Source organism: Sander vitreus, chromosome 5 (assembly GCF_031162955.1).
Source record: "Sander vitreus isolate 19-12246 chromosome 5, sanVit1, whole genome shotgun sequence".
Lineage (NCBI taxonomy): Eukaryota > Metazoa > Chordata > Actinopteri > Perciformes > Percidae > Sander > Sander vitreus.
Window position 1 is genome coordinate 11,144,855 of NC_135859.1, and position 13,539 is coordinate 11,158,393.

The 13,539-nt window shown below is 40.9% G+C and overlaps 1 protein-coding gene across 1 annotated transcript in view; it reads right to left on the reverse strand.

Moving 5' to 3' along the window:
- Window positions 1-243: 243 nt before the first annotated feature.
- The window catches only part of abcb9 (ATP-binding cassette, sub-family B (MDR/TAP), member 9), a 14,388-nt gene continuing 1,092 nt past the window's right edge, over window positions 244-13,539 (reverse strand). The window contains exons 1-11 of the mRNA XM_078250370.1: window positions 12,891-13,539; window positions 8,548-8,662; window positions 6,659-6,789; window positions 6,347-6,552; window positions 6,070-6,267; window positions 5,807-5,935; window positions 5,528-5,716; window positions 2,493-2,666; window positions 1,570-1,729; window positions 1,103-1,239; window positions 244-999 (exon numbers count right to left, since the gene is read on the reverse strand). The exon at window positions 12,891-13,539 is cut by the window's right edge and continues 1,092 nt beyond it. Of these exons, the coding sequence (XP_078106496.1) occupies window positions 688-999; window positions 1,103-1,239; window positions 1,570-1,729; window positions 2,493-2,666; window positions 5,528-5,716; window positions 5,807-5,935; window positions 6,070-6,267; window positions 6,347-6,552; window positions 6,659-6,789; window positions 8,548-8,662; window positions 12,891-13,539 (2,400 nt within the window). The 3' untranslated portion in view covers window positions 244-687. The remainder of the gene's footprint in view (window positions 1,000-1,102; window positions 1,240-1,569; window positions 1,730-2,492; window positions 2,667-5,527; window positions 5,717-5,806; window positions 5,936-6,069; window positions 6,268-6,346; window positions 6,553-6,658; window positions 6,790-8,547; window positions 8,663-12,890) is intronic.

The window sequence follows — 13,539 nt, forward strand, 5'->3', positions numbered from 1 at the left end:
CGTGCACTGTACACTACATCATGGGCACCCGGGTAGCTCAGTTGTTAAAGCGTATTCCCATATGTAGAGATGTATTCCTCTACACAATTTCCTGCCATGTCCATGTCTTCCCCATCTCTCTCCTCTTTCATATCTAAGCTATCATGGTAAATAAAGGCGGAAATGCCCAAACATTTTTGACAGCAATAATATATATACAGTATATATATATATATATATATATATATATATATATATATATATATATATATATATATATATATATATATATATATAATTGTTAACACAATAGTATCGGATCGGTACTCGGTATCGGCCAGGTTCAGTTCAGGTATCAAAATCAGTATCGGGAAGGACATGGTATCAGAACGTCTCTACCTGGGTAAAAGTACCCCTGGTTGGGAATCACTGCTCTATGATATGTTTTAAGACATTCAACTTTATTTTTTACTTCATAATACCTCTCAGTTTGTCTATAATCATATGGATCTCAACCTGACCTGAGTCTGGCATGATCAAATTACAATAAAATATATTAAGCTCCTGGATTTCAGTGAGGGGACTTTACACTTCTGAATTTCTGCACAAAATAGTTTCTACAGTACATATGGTTTGAATCCCAGAAAATACATAAATAATCAACCCTTCCAACAGTCCAATCCTATTTCCACACCCTGCAGTTCATTCTCAGTAGCGCAAATTGTGTTCAGACTCACTGCCACTGCTGCTTTGCCTTCTCCGCTGCCTTCCGCCATCAGACCAGCTGAGTTTTTCGGATTTGTTGAGGACCTCCGCCCCTGTCTCGATGCCCAGGACCTGCCTCTGCACCAGCTTGTAGTATAGCCCCCCACTGGCCATCAGCTGACTGTGAGACCCCTGTTCAGCCACATGGCCCCTGTCGATCACAATGATGTTGTCTGCCTTCTCCACAGTGCTGAGCCGATGGGCGATCACCAACACCGTGCGCTCCTGCATGATGTTGTTTAGAGCCTTCTGAACCTGCAGTAGATACAGTATATCAGAGATTAACAAACTTGTCACTGAGATGAATCAGCAGCTCTCTGACACATTCAAAAGATCATTAATGTAGCCTTTCACTCACAATGTGTTCACTCTCTGCATCTAGGGCGCTGGTCGCCTCGTCCAGGATAAGAACACGAGGGTTGCGGATGAGAGCTCTTGCAATGGCCACCCTTTGTTTCTGCCCCCCTGACAACTGGGTGCCTTTCTCTCCAACACCTGGTGAATAAAAAGGAGCAGTAATTCTGCTGCATGACTTCATCTTTATGAAGCTCCAATTCCTTTTTATAAAACCCACAGTACTCTTCCAAAATAAACATAATAATTGAGATGTTAATTGGAGACAAGATCCCATTGAGCCTAAAAACTAACCGTGAGATTTCTAGCAGGAGAACAGAACAGGAAAGCTAGTATGAGGGCAATATTAAAATCTTATTTAATATATTTTTTTTTTATGATTACTGACTGGGTGTCTTGGCTTATCTATCTTTTTCTTTACTAATACATTAACGACTGACCTCTAAATGAACACATATAAATAATAATTACTTGTTCCATAGCCTGTAGGGAGGGAGGTGATAAAATCGTGAGCATTCGCCTCGATGGCAGCCTGCACCACAGTCTCCATTGGGATGTCAGTCAGGCCATAGGTGATGTTCTCCTCGACCGTCCGGGCAAACAGCACAGGCTCTTGGCCCACAAGAGCTACCTGCAGAAACAAAATAACAAATGGATGGTTTTATGTGTGAAATACCTTAATCAACAATGAATTGATCCCAGTAACAAGTATATTATGTAGCAAAAGTCTGATATATCTTATTCCTATGTGCCGTAGAGTTCCGTTATCCAAAAACTATTAAAAACACATCACTTTGGGTGCCAGGTTAGCTCAAAGTGCGTGCCAACATGTAGAGGTTTATTCCTCGATGCAGAGGAACAGGGTTTGAATCTGACCTGTGGCAATTTCCTACATTTCTTCCCTCTCTCTCTCTCCCCTTTCATATCTAAGCTGTCCCAGTGATTAAAGGCGGAAATGCCCAAAAATAATCTAAAAAAAACCCCACATCAGTTCATCTGTGCTATCTAAAGTAAATGGAGCCTGTATTCCTAGTTTATAATGTTTCATTTCGAAATGATGATTTAACGTTACGAAAAATTCTCGTTTTAGTTCTGACAGCTGCCAAAATGTTGTTGATATTAAAGGGTAAAAGGTTTTTTTCAACCTGGACCCGATTTTTCTATGTTTTTGTGTCTAAATTTCTGATGGGAACAACAATCTTGGTTTGGGTTTGAGTGCCACAAACAGGGAAGGAAAGTCAGAAAGTCAGAGTCAGACATTATTAGTTTTGGTCTTTTCATTTGTTTGATTTGTTGACAATAAGACAAATAAAGAATATGCAAGTATTTAACTTTAAAAGAACACATTCTGTCCTAAATGTTGAACTCTATCAATCCCACTGATGTGGTCTGACCTTGGAGTGGAGGTAGTCGTGCTGGAAGGTGTGAATGGGCTTTCCATCCAGCAGCACTTGGCCTTGCTGAGGAAGGTAGAAGTTTTCCAGCAGACTCACGCAGGAGCTCTTTCCACTGCCTGAAGGACCCACGAGGGCGGTCACCTCCCCAGGCCGCAAAGTGAATGACACTCCCTGCAAGACACATCACAAAGTTGAAATATAGTAAAGAAATTAGGGGTTTTCGAGGCTAAAGGGCAACTGATATTTTTGGTTTAGTGTTATCAATTGCTGATATTCGCACATAATTGAATTATCTTCAAATATAGCTATTATTATGTTCAAATAATATAAAAATTGCAGTGGTGCTTGATTCCCACAGAACTGTATTCCTGACACTTCTTTGTTATTTGTGTCTCACTAAATCAGTCTTACACGCAACGCTGTCCATATTCTATCAGTGGACAATGTTGTTACGCTGTTTGTATGCACAAAAACGGCGTAATGCTAATGCAATTGCCCTGCTACGCCCTGCTTTGCCCTGCAGTGCCCTGCTACGCCCTGCTAAACCCTGCTACGTCCTGCTATGCCCTCAGTGTTGGGGAGTAACGGAATACATGTACTGGCGTTACGTATTCAGAATACAAATTATGAGTAACTGTATTCCATTACAGTTACAATTTAAATAGTTGGTATTTAGAAATGTAACTGTATGCTAATACAGTTACATTGTTAAAATTAATGACAAGATAACATGACATATACTTCTGTTTCACGAGTTGATTCACTCTCTGAATAAATTAAGGCAACTCCATGCATTTCCCAGAAGCCCCAATATGAAAACAAAAAAATTAGCTATTTGTCGGAACCGGCACAACAGTGCCAGGACAGGAATGTTTCAATCTTGGAAATTCAAACAGCATTTCACATTAAAGAAAGAGAAGGGAGAACAAAATATAACTGTGCAGTGCAACCTCTGCTTGCCAGCAACCAACCTCCTTTCAGCGTCCAAATTACTCCTTCTCCAATCTGAAGAAGCATCTTAAAGCAAGTTATTTTTTTAATTAGCCAAGGGTAGTTGTCTGCTGTAGTTTTACTGGTCACCTTGCTATTTTATAGTTGAAGTGCGACTTTACATTCTCCTACATGCTGATTTACTAGCTCCAGAGCCGTTGAAAGACTGACTAGCCCCGTTTGACATGCTAGCTAACGTTAGCTAAAATTAGCTCGTGGTAGCTTAGACTGCGGTTAGATTTTTGTAGTATGCAGTTCGGAACTACAAATACAACAATCTATCTGCTTGTTTAGGTACACATTCAGCCAGTTGGAATAGAAGAACACACCAGAATAGGCCTGTTTAGTAAGCTGTATGTGATGGCCGCATTCCTACACTTATAAAATGCAATTCAATGTGGAAGTAATCCAAGTATTCAGAATACGTTACTCAGATTGAGTAACGTAACGGAATTCGTTACAAATTACAAATAGAAATACGTTTTGAAAGTATCCTTCCCAACACTGTATGCCCTGCAGTGCCCTGCTACACCCTGCTACATCCTGCTACACCCTGTAATGCCCTGCTACGCCATGAACTACTATTTCTAGTCATAGTTCCATTATCTTTATTGTGACTATAATTGCCACTGTTCATCACACCCCCAACTGGCACTGTCCGACACCGCCTACCAAGAGCCTGGGTCTGTCCGAGGTTTCTCCCTCGTCTGTCTCGACTCGTCTGAGAACAACCTTCTTGATCCCCACCAGTCTGGCTTCAGAGTGGCCACTCAACAGAAACTGCCCTCCTTGCTGTCACTGAGCAGCTTCACATCGCTAGAGCAACCTCTCTCTCTTCCGTCGTCATCCTTCTGGACCTTTATGCTGCCTTTGACACAGTGAACCACCAGATCCTCATTTCGACACTCCAGGATCTGGGTGTCTCAGGCTCTGCGCTCTCTTTGCTCACATCTTACATGACAGACTGAACCTACCGGGCAACTTGGAGAGGATCTACCTCAGAACCTTGCCCACTCAAAAAACTGGGGTTCCTCAGGGATCCGTCCTGGGTTCCCTCCTCTTCTCTCTGTACACCAACTCTCTCTGGTCATTCAGTCACATGGCTTTTCTTATCACAGCTACGCAGATAACACCCAACTAATTCTCTCCTTTCCGGAGTCTGAAACTCAAGTAGCAGCACGTATCTCGGCCTGTCTGACTGACATTTCTTCTTGGATGTCCACACACCATCTGAAACTCAACCTTGACAAGACTGAGCTCCTTTTCCTTCCAGGGAAGGGCTCTCCTACCCAAGACCTGACTTTAACAATTTACAACTCTGTGGTAGCCCTCACTCAGACTGCTAGAAACCTGGGTGTGACACTTGACAACCAACTCTCCTTCACTGCCAACATTGCTGCAACTTCCCAATCGTGTAGCTACATGCTGCATAACATCAGAAGGATACGTCCCCTTCTGACGCAGAAGGCGGCTCAGGTTCTGGTTCAGGCTCTAGTCATCTCACGTCTAGACTACTGCAACTCCCTCCTGATTGGCCTGCCTGCATGTGCCATCCAGCCCCTGCAGTTCATTCAGAACACAGCAGCTCGACTTGTCTTCAACCTCCCCAAGTTCTCTAAGCCTAAATAAAATTGAATTGAAAATTGAATTGAATTAATGTGTTGTTATAAACTCGCATTGCTAACAATGGCTAACCTGGCTATAGCTAATGAAAACAGTGAAAATCCGACTTGTAAATGGAAACGCGTTCAGCTCGGGTGTGACGTCATTCCCAGTTTCGGCTTCCGAGGCAAATGGAACGCACTATTAGTGCCGCCCAAGACAATTGTGATTGGTTTAAAGAAATGCAAACGACCCAGAGAGTTTTTCACCTATACTGGATGTATTTGTGATGTAGCCAGACCTTATTCCACAGCACTGTGGATATAGGTCTGGCAATGCAAGACTAGGAGTGACATGACACCCCCCGACTCTGGTACGGGGAGCCAATGAGTTGTACAGTTTATCAACACATGATGGCAGCAAGATCCCTCAGAACAAACCTTGAGAATTTCAGTCTCAGGGCGTGTTGGGTAGGCAAACTTGATGTCTTTAAATTCCACCACACCGGTGCATGTGTCTGGAGCCTCTGTGCCATCAGCTGGGTGTTTGGGTTTCCTGTCCAGGTACTCAAAAACCTTCTCAGCAGCTCCAACTCCCTGCATGAGGCCCGTGTACACTGATGCAATATTCTATAAAGTAAACCATACATAACTGGTTTAGGGGTTAAGTGTCTTCATACACAGAAAATGAAAAATATATTTATAAAACTGATGAAACACCTGAAGACATTCTCCCAGTTCAAGCATGTATATGAAAAAAGAGATCAAGGAACCACTACTCATCTGACCGGTTATTACAAGGTGGCCACCATAGTAGAGGATAGCAACCTCTAAAGCAAGCTCTGAGATCTGAAAAACACACAGAGATCCTATTGATGCCCACACTGTAACATACAGCTACTGTATTAGTAAGTTAGATAAAAATCTAAAAACAGGTTTAGAGTTTTAAATCTTCATCTGAATGGACAACTGCTGATACATACACTACTGGACCACATGTAGCCAGCATAGGCCAGGGCTTGTTTTTTGTTAAGCTGGAACATGACCAAAAGCTTGCCATAGTAGGACTCGGCCTCCCCACATTCATTGGCAAAGCTCCGTACTGTCCTCATGGATGAAATGGTTTCCTCTGCAACTTTATTGGCATCTGCAAGGATTGTTTGCACCTCTTTGGTCAATTTCTTAAATAGAAAAAAAAATACAAAAAGTTAATTTAATTGTATCTGTAAAATGATTTACACATACATAAATCTACTTTACCTTGTAGTAACTGCCATAAAGTTTAGAGACAACGGCAATGAAAGGAAATCCCATGATGGCCACCAGTGTGAGCTTCCAGGACATCCCAAACATGAAGATGAAGACGCCAATGCCCTTGATGGTGCTCCGCAGGAAGATGTTGATATTCAGGGAAAGGAGGTCACTCACCTGGGTGGTGTCAGCTGACAGACGTGAAAGGATGTCACCTACGAGGTGATATCGGCATAAAATAACATTAGAAGGACTGCTCTATTGAAGAAGACCCCCACACAAGGGGAGAAAACAATAGTGCAGATATCACATGTATATCACCTGTATGGTTTTCATCAAAAAAGCCAATTTCCTGCCTCATCAGAGTTCTGAAGAGATGGTTCCTAAGCCGAAGGTTTAATTTTGCTATCGTCAGAGTGAAGACTCCTCCACGTACTCCCATTGCAAGGGAACTGAGGAGAGGGCATAGGTGTCACAAAGCATTTAAAGGGTAACTTTCTTTCTTTTCTTTTTTTTTTCCAACCTGGACCCTATTTTCCTATGTTTTAGAGTCTAAGTGGCTGATGGGTACAACAATCTTTGACATTGGTCCAGTATTAAGCAAGATCGCTGCAGTTGGCAGTCAGCGAAAAAAGCTGCAATGTAACATAAATGGGCAATTGTGCACCTTAAATTTACGTCCACTAAAGTGCTCGTTTTGCCACTGACATGCTCAGATTATTATTTTAAGTGTCTGACAACATTATGGAAAGGATTTCCAAGGATGTATTTTTTCTTCTTCTTTTTTTTAAGATTATTTTTTTGGGGCATTTATGCCTTTAATCACCAGGACAGCTTAGATATGAAAGGGGAGAGAGAGAGGGAAGACATGCAGGAAATCGCCACAGATCAGATTCAAACTCTGGTACTCTGCGTTGAGGAATAAACCTCTTCATGTGGGCGCACGCTCTACCAACTGAGCAACCCGGGCGCTCAGCATGTTGACCTATCTGTTAAAAAGTAAGATCCTTTTTTCAAACATAAAAACATCTGCGAAATTGCTATCGCTAAAGCCACGATTTACTCCACGTAAATAAATAGTAACTTTATCATCATAAAATACGCTTCATTCAAAGTAGACAGACACAAAATAAAACTATTAAAAACGCCTGTGTGGTTTGTCTTTCCATTTTTCCAATCATCATAACTCCAGTTTTGGTTAAAAAAAAAAAAACGTTTACCGATTTACATGTGAAAATATGTTGGCTCAAATGTATGTTTTTAAAAAAAAAAAGTCTGGTGGGTTTGGCGATAGCGATTTCGGCGCTAATTCTAGTTAAACAAAGAGGATTTTAATCTCTCAAAAATGGTCGGAATCCTTTCCATAATGTTGTCAGACACTTAGAATAACAACCTGAGCCTATCAGTGGCAAAAACAGCACTTTTAGTGGACGAAATTGACGATGCCCATTTGCCCTGTAGGGTGACATTGCAGCTCAGTTCGCAGCTGCCCGGTCACAGGGTCGCTCAATACTGGACCAGTTTCCAAGATTGTTGTTCCCATCAGTCACTTACACACAAAAACAAATAAACCAAAGTTACCCTTCTGGTTTGGCACATATAACACATGTTCCACTCTGGCTTCAAATCTAGTCAGGCAGCTTTGCCATACAACTTCATTTATTATTACACTTGCTTTCTTGATCCCTCCCACCTCTGTGTACTGTCCAACAATGGCAAAATGCCAACACAATTATAATTAGGGTTACAATAAATTAAACCCCAGAATTCTAGTTGCAACAATGTCATATTTGGTTTTCAAAGAGTGGTCCTTGAGAGGGTTCCAGGGGGTCCCCAGCAAAAAGGGGAATCATTTATTTTCTTTATAATTCCATCCATAAATTAAGCCCAATTCAGACCAAAGATTCCAGACGAGACACAATGACAGAATGTATGACTATTTTTGTAATGGGTTTCATATACTTTCTTTAAAAAAAAAAAAAAAAAACATCTAAAAGCAAAGATCCTATCAGATGGGGGTCCGTGGTCTAATTTGTGTGTAAATTGTGTGTTTAGGGGTCCTCGCTGTGAAAAAGTTTGGGAACCACTGATATAAACCAATACCTGTGTCACCTTATAGTGATCTGTAATTACTGTCTCTTTAAGGCCAATTTCGTTTTGGGCCTAGTGATGACACACATCACGTCTTCTGATGGTCTCCTGATACTCACCTGGCAAAGGCCAGCACTGACAGTGTGATCACAGGCTTAGCGAAGTGCTCCATGCTATGGTGAACCACAATGCTGTCTATTGCTTTCCCATAGTAGTACGGTATGAAGGCTTCACCTGCAGGTTAGAGAGAGAGGCCGAAATATAATGTAAGGGCTGTCCACATGCAGGAATTTTTGGGTCTTAGTGGAAATTACTTTTCATACGCATCATAAACTGTCCTACATGCCATCAATTATCAAGATGCTTAGTGAAAACTATAAGACATTTGTTTTTAAAAAGAACTTCAGAAATTCCGTCAAATTAGTTTAACAGTAAGGTTGAATTAATAAGTCACTTATATTCACAAATATTCCAGAGATGGCCATTTGTCCTTTAAGGCGAGGGGGCATTTTATGGAGCTCTGTTTTGAAGCTTATTATGTGTGTGTGTGAATCTGTTACATTCCATTCTCTAAACACTCTGAACAAAGCCTCTCATCTGTTTTAACTGGTATTGTAAATGTGAATCATTACAGTACACTGTTTTCCTTTCTGAAGATGTAGCTGTGTGAACCTACATTGAACCAATCCTCCTGTCCTATGGAGCCTCTCACGTCATGGAGAGATTGTTAGAAAATGTGTATATTCTTGTGTGTCTTTAGAACATTGTGAACTGAACCCTGCTTTGTGTTGCTTTGTTCTTCAAGATCTCATAACTGCTTTCAGAATCAACTCACAGAGATCAAGCCAGTAGATGGTAGGATACGAACCACAAACAATCGTGATCAGAATGTAACAGTGAGCTATTATGTATATGTCCTGAAAAACACTGCACCAATAAATGCACTGCATCTTCAATAAGGTGCTATAAGGTCCTTTCACTCCTGTTTTTATCTCCTCACTCTAATGTGTCTGTGTAAAAATAAGGACAACAAAGCCCATGACTGTTTTACCTTTGATATTGAAGTGTTGCCACTTAGTTGTGCATAATGAGAGCAATAGCTAAGTGTTGCATAATCTGGAATGAGTAACACAGTCATAAACAATAGACTCAGTACTTAAAGGTGCTCTAAGCGATGCTAAAACACTGCGCTATTGCACATGAGTGTTGCAATCCTTTGTAACTAGGGCTGGGTATCGAAGTCAATACTTTTTAGACCCCAACCGAATTGTCTCTAAAGTATCAAGTATTGAAAAATGACTTGTAATTCAATGCCCAATTTCAATATCTAAGAAGTAAATCTCATCAGCGTCAGTGAGCTAATAAGCATGCAGCATGCTTCCACCAAGATCTAATAATGCTTGTGATTGGCTGTTTAGCGTTACACGTTGTAGAGTCAGGCAGGAAAAAGTCTACATTAAGCACAGAGACAGGGCTCACATAGGTGTAATGTTGTAATTTCTTTTTGTTTTATAAAATTGGTACTGAAAAAAGTATTTTTTAAGAACCGGTATCGAAGTCACGGTATTGCAGGGACGTGCACAGATACGATTGGCTGAGCTGCCCCTCTAGAGAAAGAGCCTAAATAAACTTTCTTTCTTTTCTTTTCTTGCTGTTGTGGCTGCATCAATACAATAAGCCCATCATTAGTAAAGTTAAATCAAATTAAATCGCCATATAATCTAATTTTGTGTTGATTTATTTTGCCGCTATAACTCAGAGATGCCCTCTGCCCCCAGTCACGTGACTTTGTTTATATTCTCCCACACAGAGCACTGCATGTGAAAGACAAGGAAAGCCCTTCCGCCTTCATGTGAGTTTTTAAAGTTATGGAGATAATGACAAATGCCCTGTGAATAGTACAAAAATATATATCCACTTGTGCCTTGAATAATGTGTGGCTTGTAACGTTTGCATCATGTCGTGCAACATTGCCTTATATTAATGTATCATTTTCAAAACAAACTATTTTTAATTGTCACATGTAGTCATAATGTAGTGAAATTATATTACTGCATTTTAACCTCAGGGATGTGATGGTTTGGCCTCTTAAATCTCATGATAGATTATACAAGCAGATGTAAGTAAGCAGAACGACACCCACATATGTATTTTGGGTTATGGGAAACATTTATGTTCCAATTTGTACTTTCCTCAGTACTTTCCTTAGAAGCAAGTGCTTTAAACATATGTTATGTTTACATAATTTAACTGAAGTGCTTAATGCATATATGTTATGTTTACATGACTGAACTGAAGTGCTTTAAGCATATATGTGATGTTTATGGAATTTAGCTTAAGTGCTTATAGAGAGGCAAAGTCCCTCCCCTTCCAGTGGACCGCCATGGGATCTTAATTTGGAAAAAAATATGAACGGTATTGAACGGGGAAAGACGGAGTTTAAAAGATAAGAAAAGTCACAGATTATTGTCAAACTGTTGAAGTATAAGAGTCTAAGTTTCCCTAGCAACAGACATCAAGTCAGAGCCCTGTCCACCAGGATCTCGGTTCAAATGAACTCCGATCTAAGGGGGTCTCCTAGTTTCTAGACAGAAACTGTTATCTTTCACAAACACACCAAGGTTGGGGCCTCTGTGTGGTGCAACTTCCTCTTAAAGGCTTAAACTATAGTTAAAGGTTAAGCTTAACCTTCTATGTGTCAGAGACATGTCCTTGAACTAGTTCCTCAATGACTGCACAGAGCTCTTTTATGAGCACAAAATACAACTTTAACTGCTAATATTCTACACTAGGTGACGCAAATTGCGCGAGACGAGAGATGTAGCTAGTTCACTGAGCGGTTTCACACTAAACTAAGTGGTCATACGAAAAACCTACAATAAACTGAGACTTTCTTCTGTTGAAAGATTATCTTTTAAACTGACATATGTCATATATGTAATCCATGGCTGAATTCAAACGGAGTCTTTCCCCATTCACTACCATGCATATTCTTTTCTGAATTAAGGTCCCATGAGGTCCACCGGAAGGGGAGGGAACTCCGCATACGTATATATGTAGTTAATGTTTATGTAATTTAACTAAGTGCTTAAAGCAAATGTGTCAAATTCAAGGCCCGCGGGCCAAATCCGTCCCCTCGAACATTTTGATCCTGCTTGCATATCAACTTAGGTTCTCGGGGTGCACGATTCAGAAAATGTCACGCTTTGATATAAATTTTTAGGCTCAAGATTCGATTCAAAATCGATTCTCGATTAAAAAAAAACTTCACAGTATGTAAATGTGGTTACTTTTCCCATGTGATTGCAGTAGACATACAATAATAATAATAAAAAAAAATTAAATTAAATTTTTTTAAATTAAAAAATATGAATCGATTTTTGGAATTCTATGAATCGATTTTGAATCGGTGGAGCTTGAATCGCGATTCGAATGTGAATCGTTTTTTTTTTTACACACCCCTATTAGGTTCACAATCCATCTTTGCCCACTTAGTTTGAGACGCAGAAATTTCCACACCACTAGTGAGATTGTATATTCAGGCCTGTGAAAAAGGCTGTTGTGAGTTGGCTGTGTGGTAGCCTGCTTTAAAAAATCTAATCAGAATGCATTGATTTGCTAAATTCTATGATGGCTAAGGACATTTTTTGCTGACTTTTTCAGGCTTTATGTGGACCAAACTCTATGTGAGAAGGCTATATGAGATATATATATATAATAATACAGTTAGAGATGGTCCGATACCATTTTTTGCTTCACGATACCGATTCCGATACCTGAACTTGCGTATCGGCCGATACCGAGTACCGATCCGATACCAGTGTGTCATATATTTTATTATGTTTTAACAACTATATACTACTATCCCTGTATGGATGTGATATGATTTCTATCTTTGTTGTCGGTCTGGCTCAGGTTAAACTCTTTGTGAAACCTGAACAAACACAAACAATGAACTTCTTCTTTTATTCTGCAGTTTGACAGTCCGTTATAACGGAAAAATAACATAAATAAACTACTTAACGTAGATTTTCTTTAGGGCTTTATTACGTGGTATCGGATCAGTGCATAAACTCCAGTACTTCCCGATACCAGCATTTTAGGCAGTATCGGAGCCGATACCGATACTGGTATCGGAACATCTCTATAAATACAGTCAAAGATATTTTACTTTTTTGATTAAATAAAGCATGTCAATAAACTATACAGTTTGTTGAGTTTGACACCCTTGGCTTAAAGCATATGTGTTATATTTACAGGATTTAACTGAAGTACTTCAAGCAGAAATGATGGTGCCTTTTTTCCAGGTTAGAACAATAGCCACTCCAAATGTCTGTGCACGTCCCTGCGGTTTTGGCATTGGTATCGACATTTTTAAACGATACCAAACCCCATTTGTAACAGACAAGATTAAACACTTTGACTGGACTGGTTTATAATACTATATCAAGGAGACACTCACACACAGCTGAGATGATGAGAAAGAGGACGGCTACAGAGAGCAGCCCACCATCCTTTCTGCAGTAGAGCAGCAGACGTCCCAGTGTAGCCCCAGAGCTGGTCTTCTCCTTCTCCTGGCTTCCCTTCTCCTCTTTTTCCTTCTTCCTCCTCTCAAACCCCACCTCTTGCTCCTCCTCACCAGCTGTCTCCACCAGCTTGTCAGTGTCCTGGGAGCCCCCTTCTCCTCCACTGCTGCTGAGGCTGTTGTAGTGACTGCTGGCTGAGTTGGACTCCTTCCCCAGCAGTCTCCAGAGCAGCAGGACACCCAGAGAAGAGGCACAAGTCCAACATATCAGGCTCAGGATCCAGGGCTGGTGGCTCAGAGGCCCCAGCTCGCTCAGCATCAGCAGCTTGGCCAAGGCGTAGGTGGCGACGATCAGGCAGGGGAGGACAATGAGGGTGGTGAGTTTTGCGACCCTCGGTGGGCCGTCTTTTCTATTCCATGACACCCCTATGGAGGCTCCTAGCAGGAGGGAGGCTCTGAGCAGCACAGTCCCCCAGAGGTCCAATGCTGACTGGAGGATGTTAAAGTTCAGGGCATCCTTTTTGAATATGCTCAAGTGTGATCCGTGTGTGTATATGACAGTGGTGACAACCACGTCCAGTAGGGT